We start from the raw sequence: 21,019 nt of genomic DNA, 5'->3' as shown, positions 1-21,019 counted from the left end.
GCGTTATTTTTTTCAGATTACCCAATTACAACTACAAGCAATGAAAAAAATAAAAAATCATGCGACTTACCAATCTGCATGAGCTTCAGCGGAGTTGTTGAGTTCTGCTGGTGACTGTAACATAAATAGAAAAACATTATTATAGACATGTAAATTAATTAATAAAATTAATAAAAAAAAGATAAAAGTTTTTATTTAATAAAGATATTATAAAAAAAATTAATTCTTACCTAAGAGTTGCTCCGCCGATGCAAGATGCCCGTCCTGGGCCTGCTCCTCCTCTCAGATGGGACGTGTCGAGTCCTCATCCGCGTACTGGACACTCGCGAACGCGCCCGAATTAATTACTGTCGCGAAAATTATTAAACACTGTCGCGCGTTATTTTTCGGCACTCCCGCAAAAAAATAGTCGTAACAAAAAGCGCCCGATAACAACCGACACACCCGAAGCGACCGACGAACCGGCTGCGGTTCGTATAATCTGATGTCGGCGTGCGGCACTATTTCTCACAACGATGCACAGCAGCGGAGTTCCTCTTGATCTGTAACAAGAAAATAAAAACATTATTTTCTAGATATTACATCTAATTAAATAACAAAATTAAAAAATTTTATAAAATATCTAAAGCGTTTTATTCCCAAGACAAATTAATGCTTACCCTGGGGTTGCTCCGCTGGTGCAGGATACCCTTCCTGGGCCTCCTCCTCCTCTCAGATGGCAGGTGTCGAGTCATCCTTCCGCTGGACACTCGCGGGATAATCCACGATACTCCCGATCCCGACAAGTCCTCGATCGCGACACGACGAAAAGCGAGGTCCAAGGATCACCTTGCTCCTTCAGTCAACTCTCGTCGGCGGAATAAACGACGGAGAAGACGCGCGAGGTGCAGATTTCACGCTCTGGCTATGGCGATCACCGGAACTCGTTGAATGCCACTGAAGGAGATGGCGAGTACAGCGGGCTGGTAACGTCGACCACGCGGCACAATTCAGGTCGGATGCCCTGTGCGCTACGCCCGCTATTTAACCTTGTTGTTCTGAAGCACTTTTCCGAGACACAAAGCACAGCACAAAACAATAAACGGAATAACACAGGAATACATAAAATAATCGTTCGTTCCTGAGTCGACAACGTCGACACTTTTTCGTACGCGAGACTATGAAATCCGCGGTCGAAAGTACGCGAAATTGCGGAGCGATTAGCAACACGTGCTCGCGCTCGAAGCTCCGCAATAAGATTGACCTATAGAGATTTCAGCCCTTAGGTAGAAAGATTTCGGCCCTTAGATAGAAAGATTTCGATCGCGAAAATAATGCTCTTTGCGCGGCCGGCGCGTTGTATAGTCTGCGGTGCAATGAGTTACGTAGTGGGCACTTGGGCAGACCGCTGCGAGCTCGCGATCTGACTAACTAGCGCTGACTAACTGGAGCGCTGTGATTGGTCGGCGCGCTAGGGTCTTTTATCACCCCAGACGACATAACCAATTAATATCGGTTTAAAACGATAAAATACGTACAAATATCTTAGTTAAAATATTATTTTAAAGCTTAAAAAATATATTTCACCTTTAGCTTGATGTATAAAATAATATACACCCTCGCGTATTTAACGAAACGTAATCTGTTCTTTCGAAGTTAGTTTTAAATTAAATTTGACGAGAACAATAATTTATTATCTTAACTCTCTTTATGTCTACAATTTTTAATTTTTACTCTCATCGATCATTGCGAGGTTAGTACCGCTATCTAACGTGCTAATATTAAACCACGTATCGTTTTTCCTTTCATGATATTATCTAGAGCTCAACTTTTATAAAGAAAAAAGAATACTAGAAAAATACAATTACGTACAAATTACACAAATTATATTTAAATATGTAACAAATAACGTAAATTATTTATAAAATACTTTACCAGAAATTATTCAAAAATTTCTTTTTTACCGATTTAAAATAATAACAGGCAAAGTAGTAATTAAACGTAAAATTATTAATTAATAATAGTTAAAAAGGTGTATATTATTTTTTAATAAATTTTAAAAAATTAAACCGTTGTAAATAGATATCGTGACTTTCACTATACATTATTATACATATTAAACGTTATCTAAAACTGATTTTACTTAATTTGTTTTTTATTTCCAAAGAAAAAGTGTTGGAAAGAAATTAATTATTTAAAATTTAAATGATAATAGTTACAAACGACCTATTTTCTTGTTTATCCGTTACAGTAAAAGATTCTGCCCAGTCAATCGATATAGAGTAAAAAATTGATTACGTCGTTAAAACCAGTTTCAAGCATAATAATGGGCGATTGATTAACATAATACAATCGTCACAGCGAGAAACTTGTGTACGGAATATTGAATTCGCTCACTAGCCGCAGTCTTGGACATTCTATCACTCACACCTGCGATCTCAATTTTTGTTTTGAAATTCCAGGGAACACATTCAGCCGGCTAAAATTAAATACCAAAAATGTCGTACAATAAACAGTCGCACGGTCGCATAACATAGTCAACGCAATAATCTGACACTGCTGGCCGCAAGATAATGTACGTCACATTTTCAATGTACACTGAGAAACAGATAAGGCATTAGCCGCCGCGGTTAAATGCCATATCTGTTTCTCAGAGTAAAGCAACACCCGCGACGCTCCCGAAGAACAAAAAAAAAAAAGCATAGCTATATTGCCGGCGTGTCAAAATCCTCTGAAAACGCAGAAGGCATTTCAATCATTTTTTGAATATTATAATATTAACTGCAGTTGTGTAAAAATCACGCAAAAATTAGAATTCGAGTTGCGAGGCAAAGCAAAAGCAAAAGATGCATGGAAGTTTTTTAGAATCTAATAAGTCGATATAAAAAATATGGAAGTTTCCTCTAATATTTAACAAACAGCGCGCTTCTGCACAACGGGTAATTTTTGACAATTATACTCTGTTAGTTAGTTTCATTGCCACATTGACTATTAGTGTTCATTATAATTAATGAGAATTCATATCTTACAAGAAAATAATTTACACCTAATACATTTTATATAAAAATATATCTTACATATTTATCATTAGATATTGATCAATACATTGATTTTAATTGCAATAAATCACGATGTAACTGTACGCGATTAGCGTAATAAAGAAGCGGGTAAATTCGAAAAAAGAAAAAAAGAGAAACGCGCACGAGTAAAAAACGATTCATCATTTAATCGAAATTTCTTTAACCACCATTTCTCTCCGAAATATCTTTTCAAGAATAATGCAGGCATTTCTATTTAAGGTTCGTAAGCATCATTCGCCGTACTTCCTTGTTTTACATCTACTAAATAACAAAGATAAAATAATTCTACGGGCATTGCAAACTCTAAATGAAACGACTTATTGTTACGTTTGCTATTGTTTGATCCGCGAAGGACAAGTCGCGTACGTTGGTATTATATTATACAGCACAAACGAAGTTTCTCTACACTGGGAAATCTGCCATTGAAGCAAGACACGACTCGGCATCACATGCGTTATCCTCCGCGACAATCTAACCTTGCAATTATACTATATGATTGAGTATTTATACATCTCACATTTTTTCTTATCGTATGAAGTCTATGGTTTCGTAATCGCGCCAGAGCTCGCAGATGAAATAAAACCGTAATAAATAAATCCTAATTACTTACAATTATAATAAACATCGTAGAATAAAATTTCTCTAGTTAAATCTCTCGGTTAAAAACATTGATGTAGTTTTTAAATGGGAAAGACACGCTCATTGCCGATGTCAGCGGTTTAAGATGATTAGTGCTGTGCAATCGCTTTTGGTCCGCGATTTCGCGATCGAATATATTGCGAATTTACGGTCAAATAATTATTTATCGTACGGATTTGCTGATGCTGCGCAATCGGCCGTGTGGGACGCACTTGTACGCGTTTTGCACGCGCGTATACAACGTAGATACGCAACGCAAAGATCGAAATGGCTCCTCGTACGCAAGTGAAAGTCCATACGCTGCTGTCCCTGCCAGAGCGTGTATCAAAACGAGTCGAAATGCTCGTCCGATCGGTTCACACTCGTTCGACAAACGGTCTCGCTGCCCTCGCATGATTGTTTCAATTCAACCGAGGCGAACCTGTTGTACCACACTACACGTTCTATTGCTGAACAGTCCGACAACTGTTACCAGTCTCCTGAAACTTTTGAGGTTTACATGAGGTTTCGTTCATTAAATCCGAATTTTTACTAATTAACGGATAAAAATTATCGTTCTATAACAATTGTAGTACTTTTACCTTGTCAAATAATTTTTTTAAAGTTGATTTCAATTATTTTTGCTTTATATGCGTAATATGCAATTTTGTATAATGCTGACGCTGAGAAAAAACTCCATTTGATTTACCGATTCGATGCGCAACAGTGGAGTTCTACAGCCACGTAGCTACGACGATACTGTAACAAAAAAAAATATATAATTAAAATTCCAACAAGTTGTAAAAAAAAAGTTAATTTTATACAAATAACTCATAACGTTTACCACAAAGTTGCTTCACTGACGCATGATGTTTCTCGTAGGTTTCCTTTTCCTCCTCTCAAAATGTAGACCATATCCTTTTTCTGGGCAAAGACCGCTCGCGAAAACCGCGCCCAAATTAATTATAATTACGAGATCTAATTATTAATTAAAGTAATTCGCGTGTTATTATGCAGGCACACCCGTTTATAAAAGTCGCGTATCAAATCTGTCGCCTGATTATTTAAATTATTTATAATTAAAATTAATTAAACGGCGCTCCCGAGGTAAACTACTATCGCCGACGAAGTTGCACTAGCTTTTCCGGATTTTTTGCCTAAACAAAAAAAAAATATTGCTTACATAACATTAAAATATTATATAGAATAATAATATGATAGAATCCACTCAACGCGACGAGGTCATACCCATGAGGGCAAATACCTCACAATATAAATTTAAGTAACTCACATGTTATAAGAAGAAATTAATGAGATGCAAAAAATTAAAATTACTGTAAAAGAAAAAAAAAAAGGTTAAATATGTGGCTTGTTAATTTGCATTCAAATATGAATCCTATTTCTTCATATTTAAATTTCAAAATTTAAAACTAGACACATATTTTGGATAATTTTAAACTTATTTTATCCACGTGCACGTAAGATCACGCATATAATTATTGAACAAATACGCAATAATTCATGTCATTGACAGAGTTCTGTGAAAAAAAAAAAAAAAAAAAGGAATAAAGACAGATATCGGTTTGTGCGTTCATCTACAAAATAAAACTTGTTTCTTTGTCGCATAGTTGTAAAAGCCATTTGTAAAGTGCAGGTTGTAAACCGCTTCTCACTTTTAATGAGTTATTTTAATTGCCATGCATGCTATGTGCAATGGTACGATACACAATGTCAACGAGTCATCTTGGAAGGATAATAATGCGACTTTCCTACATGTGAATAACGTCGATTATAGTTCCACGAACTCACGCCGGCTCCGGCGGTCGTCCTGATCCAAAAGAAAGAAAGAAATTGCATTCCGAACCGGATGCGCAAATGCACAAGAAAGACGCTTAACAGTGTTAGCCTTGGTAAACGGATGTACCCATTTCTTGAAATAAAAGCAATAAAAAAGAAAAAAAAAAGATACGTAGCATGATTTTGCAAATATTAATTTATCTTGCTAAACACGATGTTGAATTCGAAATTATTTCTGTATGCGTCAAACGAACGATATTGAAATGCAGGATTATTCATTCTTTAAATGTTGATCTTTGCGACACGTCGTCATTTATTAAAGCACACACTAGGCTTTAATTACCGCTTTTTTACGTCACATTTATTTATAGAAACGTTGTTCAATCGAAATTTTGACAATTCGCGACATACTATGGCTAGATTAATTCATAAGTTTACTTTAAGAAGTCGTAATATATGCTAAACTTTATTCTTTTAAGTCTTGTAATAAAATGAGATGTTTTTTTTGTTTTTTTTTTTTAGCGAATGTTAATGACTACTACTATTTTTATTCTATACTAGACCTCACAAAAAAATTTTTATTCATAAAAAAGCACGGAGTTTATAGCGAACTTTGCATATTGTTTAGTTTTTTTCCGCTTGACCTATAAAAAACCCATTACATACATTTAAGATTATTTTTTTTTTTTTAATCAAATTGTAAAAAGTATCAATATCTTTTGCCCTTTTCATATATTTTTTTTACATGAGTGCGTGCCAAGAATGTCATTGCTGCGAGATTTATTCAGTACGTTTACCTTACTTCATAAAATATGGAAACCTGCGAGCTATTTGTAATACACATGGAACTGATGCATATCCGATGAATGCAGCGCGAATCATTGTATGTGCGCACATGCACGCGTGGGACCAGTAGTTTCAGCTCGAGTGTGGTGAAGTAATGCGGTTACAAGATTGGCTTCCATGTGTATTATGTAAAGTCTGTTTGAGATAGATCGATACCAAAGCAAAGTTATTCAAACTGCGGAGAACATAACGGGAACTAACTACCTCTTTCGCGTGTACGATTCAACCGTTGGGAAACGGTTTTAGAGAAGCCTTTAATAACGAAAAATTCCTCGCAAAGTTCCAACGTTGCAAAATGCATTAAATTATAAATAAATCGCAGAAGTGACGATTGTTGAAAAATAATAATTGCAGATTAACTAAACATTTTGAAGATTTGGAGCGTTACACAAACGCAAATTCGTCGCAATGTAACGTACATAATTCCCGTTCTGGATAATTGCATTGCACAAACGTGCTCCCTCCTCCGGCTAATCTTCTTAGATCCACCACCGGATATCAGCGTTCACCGCGTTCTCTATCTCCTCGAGAGGAACGGTCAAGCACGATCGCCAGGTGCCGTCGCCGATTCGTTGCTCCCACCATCAACTCCGCTCGGCTGGACTCGGCTTGGCGTTTATCCCTCTCAAAGTAGCCCGTTCCTTCCTCTTCGCCTTCTTTTTTTTTTCCTTTTTTTTTCTTTTTTTTTTTTTTTACCGTATTTTTCCTCTTCGCGTGGCCAGAACGCCACACGGAGGGAAAGTTCTTCACGGTCTCTCTCTCCCTCGGCACTTAGTGTGTGCCGGACCAGTTGCGGTCAACGAGATCGTAAGATTCGGTTGCACGCGCGGGGTGCTCGTACGTTGCAAGGTGAACAAGTCGCGCCGTGATGCATTGTGTAGACGGCTCCGTCCAGTGTGATTCTGCATCGAGAGCGGACGTCCCAGGCGTAGTATTGTAAAGTGCCGCTCTCGGATAGAGACACCTCGCGACATCGTCATCCGTTGCGGTCAAGCAACGCTGGTTATTATCGCGGTTTACGCGAATGTTGCCCAAGGACCAGTCGGCACCGGTCGACGTGAGATGTTCGTGTCGCGGACGATATGCGTATCTCCATACGTGAGATAAGCGCAGCATTGACAGCGGTGCCAAAACCGGCGTGCGCGGCCAACGATTAGCTGGACTGTGTTTACCGCACGCGCCGTTTCGCGGTCGCAAACAACACGGAGAGTGGGTATAGAACGAGGTGAGACCGTGTCCGAGCAGCGTTCGCGATTCCCCAAAAGGATCGCGTGTGCGACGTGAAAATCAGTCCCTCGCGAGGCGCTCGCGTTTAACGGGAACCCGTGCGCAGGAAGCGCTCTAGTTTCGCCGCGGTTTGCAACGCGCGCGACTCGGAGAAAGGCTCGGCGATTAGACGAAAATTCCAATCGGATTTATCCGCAGCACTCGGGATCACGCTGAATTCCCGTGGTACCAGAGCGAGCAGCTGGAGAACGCGGTGGGCGAAGGTAGAGCGCCCCGCGGTCCACGGCGTCTCGATTCAGGGGAGATTTCAACGCGCGTGTAACACGCGTCCGGATTCGCCGGATATCGATTCGCGCACCTGTGAGTAGACGTACCTTTTTTTTTTTTCTGTTATCAGTGCAACTTTGCCGGTAAAATCGTATAAAACATTCTGTGAAATCCGTAAAATGCCCGTAAACCGTTTGGTCGACATGAGACGTTGCGAGAGATCTATTCATTTCAATAAAAAGAAAAAAAAAAAAAAGAAATTACTAATTACAGACAAATTTGCGCTACAAAATGTTGCTTATAACTTCTAATTTTCTTAACATTCTTTAGCAACCCAGTTGTTAGTGAAACAGAATCGTGTAAATCATATCATGTAGCGTGTAACGTGATTCGTATAGCGGTAGTTCGTGCTACATAAACGTTTTGTAAGAAGCTTAATTAACGAAGAACGTTGCTTGCACATATAGAGAAAGCAATAATATTGAAGTAATATTATCTTCACGATACCCTAACGAGTAATTAAAAAATTATTTTTGCGATAATCATCAGGTAAAGTGAATTGTATTAAAATTTTTTGTGATTAATTGGGCAAATTATTCATTAATTTGCATCGAGACAATGAGTTTATACTCTCATCGCATTAATTACGACTTCTAGTTCGGTCGGAAATAATTATTGGAGGCCAAATGTCAATTGACTTCCAGTATTGAGTAAAATTATAATACATGTTAAGTACACGCGTTAAAAACTGCAACTTTCATATACCGTTTGCTTTATTCGTTCATCAAACTCGCGATAATTTCGAGGATGCATATGATGCATTTCAATTCGCGTAATTTGATCCACCAATATCGCAAAAAAAGAAAAAAGTAGACGCGTAAGCATAAATGCTTTTTACGATTTCCATTTCTTTTGATCACTTGCTAACTTAAATAATAAAGAGCGTTTTTATACCGGAGAATAATTTTCTGTTACAGATAATGTGCGATCTAAAATAAATTTTATATTTCTCTACATGGTGCTATTATGTAAGACAATAATAAAGCAAGTTTCAAAGAAGAGTTAATTGCCGTCGGTGCAATTTCAACCGTGGCTGCGATTACGGTCTCATGTAATCTTCTAAGAAATTTCTATTTGTTTTAATTCTAAAACGAAAAAAAAAAAATATAGCAATGACATTCCTTTATCTGTTTAAAAGTCGTACGTGGTAATTTGAAACTGTGAAAATACTTAACATTTTGTAGTTAGTATATTTCTTATTCTGACATCAGTAAGTGGTTAATTCGAGCTCTACGCGCGAACATCATTATTTAAATTACCGTCATAATAATGTCAATTTTTTTTACCATCTTTTTAAAATTATAATAGTATAATTAATACAATTTCCGCATTCTCATGTATTTTTTACAAAAGAAAGTAGTTAGATAATCGTATCTACAACTCATTGACATATTCAAAAAGCGTTATGACGTAAACTGCGTGCTTTCCCGTGATTAAATGTTCGAAAGCCATTTACGCAACTCATTAGGAAGCGCTAATTCGTGCGCAAACCTAAAGTCTCAGAACTTTGAAATGCAAAATTTTTGAAGACAAAACATTTTTTACGCAAAGACTTACGATAGCAAAAGCAATTTTTAATATGATAAACTAAAGCATACATAATTAATTAATAAAAATATATTAAAAGAACATTTTATCGTATGCACGCATAAGTTTGAGTCGTCTAGTCAAAACAGGCAAAAGATATTACATCTAAAGTGATTTTTTAAGTAATCAAATGTGAATTATTCGTCTGACTTTTTCCCTTTAATTCCCGTAGAAAATTGCCAGCCGATATAATTGACAATAATAAGTTACGGCGCGATTAAATGAAATGTATTCAATAAATAACGCGTACGTCGCTTGTTGCTGTCGGATCGCCTACCATGTCGCCGTTAGTGTAATTAGCCAAGTATTATTTGCACTTGAATTAACTAAATTATACCCGAAGCTATTTAAATCACAGTCCCGAAGCACGAAAATCGCTGCCGGTCCATTTAAACACGTCGGAAGATTGTGTCAACACGGTCTCGGATGTAGGATGGACACAGGGACTTTCTCCCGGCGCTTTCTCCGGAACGACGGTTTCGTGATCGCGGAGATATGCGTATACCATAATCGCCCGAATTCTGGGGATATTTATGATCATAGAAAGCCGCATCCGCTTTATTTTGTAACATTGCAAAACCGCGACACGACAGCTCCGCTAGACGTGGCTTTTCGCCGCGCGTGCTCCGCGAGCGATCGCGATACCGTCGCGAACGTGATCAAACCGATCATCATCGATGTCACGCCTATCAGATACGAATTAAATAAACACGTTTTTTCGATCTCTCGGATAAAATGTTTAGAGACGAGGGTTCAATTTTATATACTTAATTTGCTTCATTAGGAAAAATTAATTCGAAAGTCTGAACAATCTATAAAGTTTAAAGCGCAGTTCGTTTTTTTCTTTATAGGGAAATGCCTGCGTTGAAGCTTTTCGGTCGAAAATGGTTGGCCGCGACCGACGATCTTGTGTATCCCGGCCTGTTCGAATTATTTATCCGAATTGTATGGTAAGTATCGGCCAATAAACAGCGTCAATGCCAGAATTGCAATTTACAATATTAATCGCTATTGCCGGCGAATCTCACGAGCGAATCGTTCGCTTCAAACATACGATTATCCTACAAGAAACTAATATGTTTTAAGATATTAATTTTAATTTGTACATCCACGTTTCTCTAGACTCGTTAAAAGCATCGAGTTTAAATAAGTCCTTTCGCAAATGTGCGCCGTACAATCGAATTCTAATTACTGCTAGTTTGTTTCTCGTAATCGGCTATGTGTTTTACAGGTTGATTCTTATAGGGATCGCCTGCGTGAGGTATTACGAAGACACGTGGAATTGCCGATTGGGAGGTGAATTAGTGCGCGTGTACCTCCTTGGCGAGGCAGTCATGCTTGGTATCGTTACGCTTTTGATACTCATCATTATCAGACATAGCGCGAGAGGGGCTATCATGGACATGCACGCTCGACGTTACGTTCAACCGCTTCTGACGGTCAAGTAAGCAATAAAATAAACCAGAGTACAATCACTTTTCTAGACCGACAAACGTGGGAAAATTTTCATCAAGCTTTTGATTTCTATAATGTGATTTTTAACAATAAACCGTTTCTATCGAGTCTCAAAGCGGAAGATCTAATAACGCTGAAAAATCTAAAGATCTCTCTTCGATTTATGCAGGATATTAATGCTGCTACCGGAAATCGGATGGAATATTCTCGGTACCCTGTGGATTTTCGGGCAGAGTGTCGAGTGCGTTCACGAACCGTATTCCGTTACCGTCGTGGAGGCCCTAGTGTTTTTCGATTGGATCTTAATCGGTCTTAGCATTTTCGGTCTCGCCCTAGTATTCGACCCGATCGGCTCCTTGGAAAAGAAACAGTTAGAGAGTTCCGTGGAACACGGCAAAGTATCGCGTATCTGGCTACGAAGATTCAAGTTCCTGTGGTGGATGCGTAAGGACGAGAGCGCGAACGAGACCTTTCAACATGTTGCTGGTGAGACATAGGTACGGCTGGCCTACGAAGGTCCTGCCGCATTTAAAATTGGAAAGCGGGTATCGCTTTTGATCGGAAACCGAGGGCTGTAACTATCTATTACCGAGAGAAAGACAGACGGTGATAAATCAAGTAATCTATTTCTGTTCTGGTTTTAACGTCGGTGAGATTTTTTCGCGATGGGGTAGATTGCTCTCTTTGCACTTCGGAGATAATGAACGGTTACGAGATAAGCGCAATCAGCCACGGTATGCAAAGCTAGAATCTATTTTAATTCGACATTCGCCAGCATTGTTAATATTAAACAATAAAAGTGTAGATATATTTTTTTTTAATTTATTAGTCTAATAAATACTGATAAAAATATTTCGTAGGTCTCTTAACCGCCTTATTTCGAGGCACGGATTTAGTTCCCTCGGATGTAATGGCAGGATGCATTTTGCTAAGAGTGCGGCAGAAACGTGAAACTCACGAGTTGAGAAAGTTAAATCTAATCGCGCGTCCAAAATACACTTCAGGTACTTATGTCATTTGCATATTAAAAAAAAAAAGAAGTATAAAAATACACGCCTGTTAAATGCATTGGTCTCCTATTAATGACTGAATATTTGCTGTCTATGCTATTTAGATAGCAATGAGATCTTTTTAGGCGTACCTAACTGGATGTCCTTGGAAGCCGCCCATCACTTCCTACAGCTATCGATTGCTTCCTACGGCTGGCTTTTCGTAATATATCAGCACGCGTGCACTGGATGTTTCCGTTTAATACGTGGCATGAAATGCTGTGCATGTTTCCGGTAAAGAAAACCCTCTGTACTCGATAATTACTTCTTATCCCATTTACTTTATAAAATCATTATATAATTCTTTTTCTCTTGCTTCATTTTCGTATTATATTTATCTCTCTTTTTTTTATTTTTAGACAAAAGCGTAACATTATTCTGGATGACAACTGCTGTATGTGCTATCTTTCTGGGGTGAAATACTTATCGAAGATATCCGAGGAAGATATTCTATTTGCTTCATTTAAAAACCATTTATGTGAGGTTTGTACATTATTCTTAAATTAGACCTCTTTCACACGCGTTCAACATTAATATTACTATTCTTTAAAATTTTACAGATACCATTTTGCGTTATGGCGGATCATAAAACCGCTAGTATTGTCGTAGTTATACGTGGATCGTTATCTTTGCGGGATATAATTACTGATTTCGCGGCGGCATCCGATTCATTTGAATGCCCTGGCGTTCCTCTAGGCAGCACGGTTAGTTCTCTATATTTTCTTTTTTAATAAATATGTTAGAGTTAATTGATTAATCGTATATAAATTGTTATAAAATTTATAGGCTCATAAAGGTATGATAATGGGGGTGAAGGTAATCTTAAAGCAATTGGAGAATCATAAAATTCTGGAAAGAGCGTTTGCCACGTATCCCAATTATCACCTAACGATTACGGGTAAGAACTCCATAAGAATTCCATACTAGTAATAAACCGCCGTCGGCGTATAACTGTATATTCAATGACGAGATTACATGTACGTAGGTCATAGTTTAGGAGCCGGTTTAGCCATTCTACTGGGTTTACTTATACGTCCCCGTTATCCGGACTTGAGAGTCTACGCGTTCGCTACGCCTGGTAATTTATTCATTCAGCTAAATTTAATTTTCTGAACATTATAATTTTATCAGCAAAAATGACGCCAATCGCAAATATTGCCGTCAGTTATCAATTTTCAAACTGATTTACAACGTGTCTGTCTATAAAGCTGGACTGCTCAGCAGAGAAGCTGCTAGGGTCACAGAAGAATTCGTATTGACTATAGGACTTGGAGATGATCTCGTAATGAGGCTCAGTGTGGATAGTACGGAGAATTTAAGGACTTCGTTATTGACAACTCTACATGCCTGTCGACTGCCTAAGGTATTTTAAAATTCACAGCTTTTAAGCCGCCTGAGTAACGGAATTACGTTATGACAATTTTAATATTATTATTATTTTCTTTTTATAGTATAGAGTGGTCCTAAACGGATTCGGCTATGCTTTGTTCGGGGTTCCCGAGAGAGATCTGACTAAAACGTGGGCCAATCATAATTTAATTAACACAATTCCGGGTCAATCGCCTTTGCTAACTAAGCCTGGCGATGTGGTAAGAAAAAACTGTTTTATTCGACGATGAATATTATTTCTACGCGTGTAATATACATGCAAATGAGATTTGGAGCAAAAAATTTCTTTACTCACCGGTTCCGGTTCGATGTGCAATGGGTGAAGTTCAGTCACATAGCTATGTGATACTGTAACATAGAAATTAAAAAATTTAATTAGAGAAATTAAATAATGCACATTATTTTAAAAAACAATGTTTACGTACAGCTAATTCGCTTTTCAATTAAATATTTAATAAAGCAGTTATCTGCTTTTGCTTTCTAATGCTTAGTTGTATTAAATTCAATTAATAGTTTATCTTTTCTGCAGGATAATAAAATAATAGAGCGTGATATAACAAAAAGGAGATATTCGAAAATGAAATTGTATACTGCCGGCCGTATACTTCACATAGCTAGATGCAAGGTTGAAAAGACGGAAGGAAAGAGGTACATCGTTTTATTTTTCTTATTTAAATTATTTTGTTTTGCAGAAATATTTTCGCAAATATACTTTGATATTTAAAAAAAATTAATATGGACAAAAATATTTTAATAATTATATGATTACAAAGTTTTAAATGTCAATTTTCTCATTAGCAAAAAACAACTTGCAAAGGAAAGGAAGTATGAAATGCGGTGGGCGCAAGCAGAGGATTTTACAAAATTAACGGTGATGCCACGCATGCTCCTAGATCACTTGCCAGAAAACATAGAACGAGCTTTATCTACATTACTGGAGCAGCAAAATGATATACCATATTATTTCGATCCTTAGTGTAACCCAAAGAAGTGATTTTATAGTTTTAATAATAAAAAAAATCAAAAAAAGCTTTCATAAAATCTCAACTTACAACACCTATTCTAGCTGCAGTTTATTTATAATGAAGTATTTCGCCGCAAAAGATTGAAAATATTAATAAAATAGTAAGTAATAAGGTAAAATAGAGTAATTCTAATTAGAGAATACTAGGATAAAATAGGGATCTCTACTTTTCCATCGATTTATGTATTATTTTGTTTCTTGCTGCGGAAGTGTTTAAACTACCGTTTGTTTGGTTACTCGGTAATTTAATCAGTCGGTAATCTAACATACCATTTCCTGTACAGTACACCTCCGATTTTTCCACTACCTTGCTGCGCTGCGTTGCATTTTATCCAGAGTTTTCGACATTTATAGTTGCAGCTTTCTCTATATAAAATATAATACCATATTATTTCGATCCTTAGTTGCAAGTCAAAGAAATAATTTTATAAATTTAATAAAAGAAATATTTCGCAAGATCTCGGCCTACGATACATATTTTCGTGAAATTTCTTTATTTATAATAAACTTTATTTGCCTTTTAGAACATTGAAGATGTTAATAAAATAGCAAACAATAAAGTAAAACAGAGTAAATTTAATGAGGAAATACTAGGATAGAATAGGGATCTCCTCTTTTCTCTAGATTTATTACATTTTTTTTGCTGCGGAAATCTTCGAACTATCCCTTGTTTGGTTACTCGACATTTTAGTCAGTCCGCAATTTTATCTACCATTCCCTGTACGGCACATCTCCGATTTTCTCGCTACCTCTCCGCTACGTTGCATTCTGCCCAGAATTATCCACATTTACAACTGCAGGTTTCTCTCTGCAAAATAAAATACCATATTATTTCAATCCCTATCGAAGAAGCAATTTTATGATTTTAATAAAAAAAATCTTTCGCAAAACATCGGCCTGTGCAGACTGCGCGTAATTTATTTAACTCCATCTTGATTAATAATAAAGTTTTGCCTTAAAACATTAAAAATATTCATAAAATAACGAAAAAATAAATAAAATGACGTAAATTAATGAAAAGAACACAGAGATGGAATTAGTAAGAATCTCCGCTTTACCGCAATTGATTTATTCCTTTGTTCTTTGCGGCGGGAACTTACTAGCTATCGCTTATTCAGTTATCCACCATTTGGTGAATCGACGACCATGTAAACCTATCTATTTCCTGTACGGTATCTCCGCAGATTCCACACAAGATTTTCTCACTACCTCTAACCTCTCATACCTCTCATCACTGCGTTGGATTCCACCCAGAATTGCCTACATTTACGTATGCGGATTGCTCTCTCTCTTTCTCTCTCATCTCGCTCCAGACTTTTTGTTCTCGTCATAGACCTTATACATATGGACTGGCAATTGCCTTTAGTATCTGTCGAGCAGCAGTATGATGCTTTGTAATAGGCTTTCTATTCTGTAGCTCAAGGTACTGTACTTTCTGCAAGTTCTGCAACTATCGAAACGATAACCTCTCACGACTGTGTTTAGAATTTTGGGGAATCGTGCCAACGACCGGTGTATTTGCTAATTGTACTATACAATTATCGTTTTATGCTCGATGTTATGTAATCAGATCGCTTTGCGTGAAACTGCTATTTTAAACTGCTCAACACTTGTAATTTTACTTCATGTGTATTCAACTTAGTTCATACGTATGTTTTTTCATATGTTTTTTTTTCAGAGTATTGTAAATAGGTGAATATGATTGACCAAAAAGTCGTAGCAATCGGTTTCCTCATGTGTTTTGCAATAGTATTTAACTTTTCCCTTCATCGTATCGAAGAAGGCCATGTAGGGGTGTATTTTCGAGTAAGTTGCTTTGAGATAAGTTTTATCTAAATTTTTTCTAGCTGTCTTTTTTTTCATCTTATTAACCTTTATAAATATTTATCAGGGCGGTGCGTTGTTGCCCGAAGTGAGCAACCCAGGATTTCACATGATGATACCATTCTTGACCACTTATCGTTCAGTTCAAGTAACACTGCAAACAGATGAAGTGAAAAATGTGCCATGTGGAACCAGTGGTGGTGTTATTATCTATTTTGATCGTATAGAAGTTGTAAATATATTGGATGCAAATAGCGGTAAATAATTTAATTATATTGTTTTAATTTTTGAGAATGTTAAGTTTTACCAATATATTATATTAACATATGACATTTTTTTGTAGTTTACAATATGGTGAGAAATTTTACAGCAGATTATGATCGCACTTTAATTTTTAATAAAGTGCATCACGAATTAAATCAATTTTGTTCAGTACATACTTTACATGAAGTATATATTGATTTGTTTGATCAAATTGATGAAAATCTAAAGACTGCACTTCAAAAAGATTTAAATGAATTAGCACCTGGTCTTAACATACAAGCTGTAAGAGTAACTAAGCCAAAAATTCCTGAAACAATTAGGAAAAACTATGAATTAATGTAAGTAATTATATGTATATATTATTCTGTTAATTAATTTTTTTTTTTTACAGTTTAGTCTTTTTTTTTACTTATATATTTTTTATTTTTAGGGAAGCAGAAAAAACAAAGCTGTTAATTTCTACACAACACCAGAAAGTAGTGGAAAAAGATGCTGAAACAGATCGCAAGAAAGCTATTATTGAAGCTGAAAAAGAAGCGCTAGTTGCAAAAATTCAGTATAATCAAAAAATTATGGAAAAAGAATCCTTGCAACAAATGGCTGCGATAGAAGACGAGATGCATTTAGCAAGACAAAAGAGTCGTTCGGATGCCGAATTTTATCAAATGAAAATGCAAGCTGAGGCAAATAAACTACTTTTATCTAAAGAATTTTTAGAACTTAAAAAGTATGAAGCATTGGCACACAATAACAAAATATATTACGGGCAAGACATTCCGAGTATGTTTTCGTTTGGTAATTGCTTGAATAATGACGATTGTAAATCTAACGCTGATACTGAACAAAAGAAGTTATAAATGCTGTGGATAGTACAAATTGTGCTTTATTTTATTGATTATTACGCAAACTCAAACGTAAGTGATATCTGTTCTAATATTTTTTCGATAAAACAATTTTGAAATCTTTGGAAAATTTACAATTTTTAATTGTGTGCAGGCACATTTTTTCTATACAAAACATTATATGGATTGTATATAAGAGTTTTGAATTTCGGAGTTATTCCTTCAAATTAATTGCGCGTGGAACTAAAAATTTTGTATAAATGTATTTTCTCAAGTCTATATAGATAGAAAGATGCGTTATAAATATGTTCTTTTTTTTCATTATTTTATCATCCACTCGTACATATAGTAAAATTGCTCGATTGAAGTTAAAAGCATGCATACTTGATGCAAGTTGAAAGCATGATGTAACTTGATGTAAAAAAGTATTCGTAGCTAATGTCTGTTTTCTTTCTCTACGACATTCATAGACACACTAATGTGCTATCACTTGCTGTATTATTTAGTTTTAAGAGTTCTGTTTTGTGTGAAAGTAAAATAGAAATTGTTGTTACCTATAAATATGATAACTAATAATTTCTTTTTAATATAAGATAATATAGCGTTATGTGATAATTACACAATTGTGATTTATTAATATAAATGATTATATATATAAAAAATGTAAATTAAGTTTTTTGTTTACAACTGTACTTGATTTTTATATAATTAGTTCATTTATCTTATTTTGGTGTGTTAAATAAAGATTAATTTCCAATTTAAAAAAATTAATTTTTTGTTAATTTAATAGACATGAATATGTTATTTTGAGAATTCTTATTATAATTAAATCATTTTCCATGTCTATACATGTTCAAAAATTTAGATGGCACTCAATATTTTATTCCCAATAAAATATTAGTTGATTTTCTTACTGCGTTCTTTTGTTTTACGCGTGTGAATTTTGAGCTCTTTCAATGGTAAAGATTTAACATCATTTATATTCTGATTTAATGCCCGTAATTCTTCAAGCGCTCTCTTAGCTAATTTTCCTTCTGGCGTGGTTGGTGGTTCCAAAAGAAGCATAGTTAGTGCTTTCTTTAAAAGATCTTTGGCTTCTTCTAAATGACAGGTCAATTGCGTTGAGGAAATCTCACGCGCGGAATATAATCGATTTGCCAATATTATTACAGGCAAATGCATCTCATATAACATTATGCCTAAAATGTAGATATTTTTAAAAAATCTCTTAACGTCAAAGTCATTTTATTTTTTTATACATATTCATGTTATTGAAATATTTAACAGCATATAATTAAAATTAAATAATTATACGTACGTACCTTTTAAACGTGATATGCCAGGCTCCACTATCTCTAAGACGTTATAAACTTCTTTACATGTGTCCAGCATTTTCTGTACAATTTTTTTCTGAGGATTGGGAGATGATATTTCTTTTCTGCAGGCCGTTAACAATTTTTGTTTTAAAGACAACATTAAAAAGTGATTGGTATGCAGTGATTGGGATAATTTCTTAAGTAAGCCTTCTATTTTCTAAAAAAAATATCGTTGCTATAATTATGGAAAATTGTTTAAATTTTAACCTTTTTCATTTATATAATTACGAACTTTTATATCATCTTCGCATTCGTCAATAAGTGTTCTGCATATATTTAATGTAGCTCTGATAAGACGACCGCCGTAAGTCTTTTTGCACATCTGACATTGCCATCGTGTTCGCTCATATGGATCGAGAATGGAAGTATTTTGCATGCCTATAAATCCCTTTTTACAACGTGGGCATAACACACTACTTAAGTGTGATTCTAATTCGTATGGATCTGTGCATAGGGAACATTCGCATTCGAAATATTTTCCCTCTCGAAGATGCTCTTTTCTGTCAGCTGTACCCTAAAATAATAAAATATATTAATATTGCAAAAAAAAAAAACAGTTTCTACAAATTACTTAATATATCAAGAGGCACGGTAGTGCCTCGCGCCGAGTATAGGCGCAGCGCACTACCGTGTCTCTTATACTCGAGTAGTAATTACTCAATATGTATGATTAAATAATTATTAAATATAGTTTTTATTATTCTTTTGTTTTCTTATGTTGAAATAATTAACTGACCAGCAGCGACGATGTATAATTAAATAAGATAGGCTCGTCTTGTTTGATCGCTACACTTGCATAAATCGTTAACTGGAAATTGTCGTCCACAGTGAGGTGAGTGTTGCCTCTACAATCATGAGCCATTAGAGTTGCTTCGATATATAAACCTCGCAGAAGAAAACTGTCAACGGCATCGGGTGATCGTAACTCGAACGCATTCACATCCAAAATACCGCACAATTTGTGCATTAATTCTGCACTGGGCGGTTCAATTCCAGCAGGCATACGAAATCTTCGTATTATCTGTACAATATATATACATATATAAAGAAATTGTTAGATAACGTGTATTGTATTGTAATATTTTAAGAATATCTTTACTTTGCACGAGGAATGAAATATTCAGTATATGTAAAAATCTGATTTAAGTAAAACTCACATCTACCACATTGACTTCTCTGTCTTTCCAGACGGGGGTATTAATTCGTTTATCTAAATGAGCTTCCATGCAATCTACTTTCTCCCATACAATTGGATTTTTGTGCTTTATTAACCATAGCCGCCAGGTCAATAAAATTTCTGCTGCATTAATTTCATTTTCCATTAAGAAATCTCGATTATCTCTAAATGTTTGGCATTCTTCGTTTGTGTGATGATTTGTTCGTGCCTTCAATAACGGGAGAAAAAAAAATTAGGACAGTTATTTTAGATTAGCAAAGTGCAAAATGTTTTTTTTTTTTTCTTTTCAACAAGCATTTCTTTGAGAATTACAAATGTAATAAATTTGTTACCTCACATGCTACGCTGCACAGCGGTGCAAAGTTACATCTAGAACAGGTATACTGTCTTCCTTTGAAAATTTTCGGTAATGTACGCATACAGGCAAAACAGAAAGAATCTTTTTTATACATCATCGGACCAACAGCTATTGGATCTTCTCGAATTATAACTTCACCAGGTGATATGTTTTTGGCTGCTACAAGATACCTTTTAAACAAAAGATATAAATAACTAGACAATTTTTTTAAATAAGTACTTCATATTATTTTGCCATTTTGTTTGTTCTATTTGATTGTATGTACAATACTTAGCATATAAATTATACTAAGATAAATTTTATGTTAAATAATAATTGTGCTATGTACCTTCCAAGTTTTTTCGAATATGCTGTCTTATACTTTGCCGTGGACGTCATATCTTCGGTCTAAAATTCCTCCAAGTTAGAAATTGTCGGCCCGTAACTAGCATCGGCAAGTAAGCATCAGTAATATGAACCGTCTTCCTTAGGCACTCACGCAACGTGCTAGCTGTATTATTAGACACTATGTGGTGTTAGACATTGCGCACAATCAATGTTAGTATATAGAACGCGATGCACACATTTGTAGTTACGAAATAACGATGCATTTTTCTTTTTTTACTCAATTACTACTCAATTATTTTCATATTCAAGTATTTATTATACAATTTCATGCTGCACAGTGTAGTATTAATTTAATCGTCAATCGTTGATTAATTGCTTGTCCAGCTCTGGTAATAAATTATGAAATAAACAATTCTCAACGAATATGCGATTGTATGAAAGAGACGAAAAAGGCGACAGGAAACTTCAGCTTT

At 35.6% G+C, this 21,019-nt stretch overlaps 3 protein-coding genes and 2 long non-coding RNA genes across 12 annotated transcripts; 2 read left to right on the top strand and 3 right to left on the bottom strand.

Moving 5' to 3' along the window:
- Positions 1 to 30: 30 nt before the first annotated feature.
- On the bottom strand, positions 31 to 1,190 carry LOC139102979 (uncharacterized). The gene is made up of 3 exons (XR_011545810.1): positions 660 to 1,190; positions 231 to 542; positions 31 to 114 (listed from the first exon to the last, which is right to left on the bottom strand). It is a non-coding gene; the product is annotated as an uncharacterized lncRNA (long non-coding RNA).
- Positions 1,191 to 1,270: 80 nt separating this feature from the next.
- Positions 1,271 to 15,699, bottom strand: LOC139102740 (uncharacterized). Of its 4 annotated transcripts, none has more exons than XR_011545766.1 (6): positions 15,604 to 15,699; positions 15,012 to 15,186; positions 14,649 to 14,744; positions 13,650 to 13,702; positions 4,522 to 4,834; positions 1,271 to 4,436 (listed from the first exon to the last, which is right to left on the bottom strand). It is a non-coding gene; the product is annotated as an uncharacterized lncRNA (long non-coding RNA). The 4 variants fall into 4 exon arrangements; XR_011545763.1 differs by having other exon boundaries at positions 15,437 to 15,636; XR_011545764.1 differs by having other exon boundaries at positions 15,091 to 15,186; positions 15,437 to 15,636.
- On the top strand, positions 7,057 to 14,399 carry LOC139102724 (diacylglycerol lipase-beta). 2 transcript variants are annotated; one of them, XM_070656836.1, is made up of 14 exons: positions 7,057 to 7,907; positions 10,313 to 10,411; positions 10,693 to 10,905; positions 11,086 to 11,402; positions 11,777 to 11,920; positions 12,031 to 12,199; positions 12,325 to 12,448; positions 12,526 to 12,669; positions 12,752 to 12,863; positions 12,951 to 13,043; positions 13,174 to 13,328; positions 13,417 to 13,554; positions 13,884 to 14,002; positions 14,153 to 14,399. In XM_070656836.1, exons 2-14 carry the CDS (start codon positions 10,317 to 10,319, stop codon positions 14,328 to 14,330), a joined length of 2,001 nt encoding a protein of 666 aa, XP_070512937.1. In that variant the 5' UTR covers positions 7,057 to 7,907; positions 10,313 to 10,316; the 3' UTR covers positions 14,331 to 14,399. The 2 variants fall into 2 exon arrangements, with proteins under 2 accessions (XP_070512937.1, XP_070512938.1); XM_070656837.1 differs by lacking the exon at positions 7,057 to 7,907 and having other exon boundaries at positions 8,731 to 10,411.
- Positions 15,700 to 15,705: 6 nt separating the features above from the next.
- LOC139102728 (erlin-1) lies at positions 15,706 to 17,976 on the top strand. Of its 4 annotated transcripts, XR_011545748.1 has the most exons (6): positions 15,855 to 15,990; positions 16,057 to 16,184; positions 16,270 to 16,459; positions 16,546 to 16,804; positions 16,897 to 17,380; positions 17,463 to 17,976. XR_011545748.1 is itself a non-coding variant. In XM_070656842.1 (5 exons), exons 2-5 carry the CDS (start codon positions 16,077 to 16,079, stop codon positions 17,321 to 17,323), a joined length of 984 nt encoding a protein of 327 aa, XP_070512943.1. In that variant the 5' UTR covers positions 15,706 to 15,801; positions 16,057 to 16,076; the 3' UTR covers positions 17,324 to 17,976. The 4 variants fall into 4 exon arrangements, 3 of the variants coding, with proteins under 3 accessions (XP_070512943.1, XP_070512942.1, XP_070512941.1); XM_070656842.1 differs by lacking the exon at positions 15,855 to 15,990 and adding an exon at positions 15,706 to 15,801 and having other exon boundaries at positions 16,897 to 17,976; XM_070656841.1 differs by having other exon boundaries at positions 15,766 to 15,905; positions 16,897 to 17,976.
- Positions 17,977 to 18,169: 193 nt separating this feature from the next.
- Positions 18,170 to 21,014, bottom strand: LOC139102725 (SET domain-containing protein SmydA-8). The gene is made up of 7 exons (XM_070656838.1): positions 20,548 to 21,014; positions 20,194 to 20,389; positions 19,842 to 20,069; positions 19,421 to 19,705; positions 18,917 to 19,198; positions 18,631 to 18,841; positions 18,170 to 18,507 (listed from the first exon to the last, which is right to left on the bottom strand). Exons 1-7 carry the CDS (start codon positions 20,595 to 20,597, stop codon positions 18,206 to 18,208), a joined length of 1,554 nt encoding a protein of 517 aa, XP_070512939.1. The 5' UTR covers positions 20,598 to 21,014; the 3' UTR covers positions 18,170 to 18,205.
- Between the last annotated feature and the right edge of the window lie 5 nt (positions 21,015 to 21,019).

The sequence above is a fragment of the Cardiocondyla obscurior genome, linkage group LG05, assembly GCF_019399895.1.
Source record: "Cardiocondyla obscurior isolate alpha-2009 linkage group LG05, Cobs3.1, whole genome shotgun sequence".
NCBI classification, from domain to species: domain Eukaryota; kingdom Metazoa; phylum Arthropoda; class Insecta; order Hymenoptera; family Formicidae; genus Cardiocondyla; species Cardiocondyla obscurior.
The sequence above is the reverse complement of the archived record's forward strand: the minus strand, read 5'-3'. Positions and strand labels throughout refer to the sequence as shown.

Coding starts and splice junctions, on each gene's coding strand:
- LOC139102725 (XM_070656838.1), bottom strand. CDS start 20,597: ATGACGTCCACGGCAAAGTATAAGACAGCATATTCGAAAAAACTTGGA. Junction 20,070..20,193: donor TGTGCAGCGTAGCATGTGAG/GTAACAAATTTA, acceptor CCGTTATTGAAG/GCACGAACAAATCATCACAC. Junction 18,842..18,916: donor AATGCGAAGATGATATAAAA/GTTCGTAATTAT, acceptor TATTTTTTTTAG/AAAATAGAAGGCTTACTTAA.
- LOC139102728 (XM_070656842.1), top strand. CDS start 16,077: ATGATTGACCAAAAAGTCGTAGCAATCGGTTTCCTCATGTGTTTTGCA. Junction 16,185..16,269: donor ATGTAGGGGTGTATTTTCGA/GTAAGTTGCTTT, acceptor AATATTTATCAG/GGCGGTGCGTTGTTGCCCGA. Junction 16,460..16,545: donor TATATTGGATGCAAATAGCG/GTAAATAATTTA, acceptor ATTTTTTTGTAG/TTTACAATATGGTGAGAAAT.
- LOC139102724 (XM_070656836.1), top strand. CDS start 10,317: ATGCCTGCGTTGAAGCTTTTCGGTCGAAAATGGTTGGCCGCGACCGAC. Junction 10,412..10,692: donor TTATTTATCCGAATTGTATG/GTAAGTATCGGC, acceptor TGTGTTTTACAG/GTTGATTCTTATAGGGATCG. Junction 12,864..12,950: donor TTATCACCTAACGATTACGG/GTAAGAACTCCA, acceptor ACATGTACGTAG/GTCATAGTTTAGGAGCCGGT.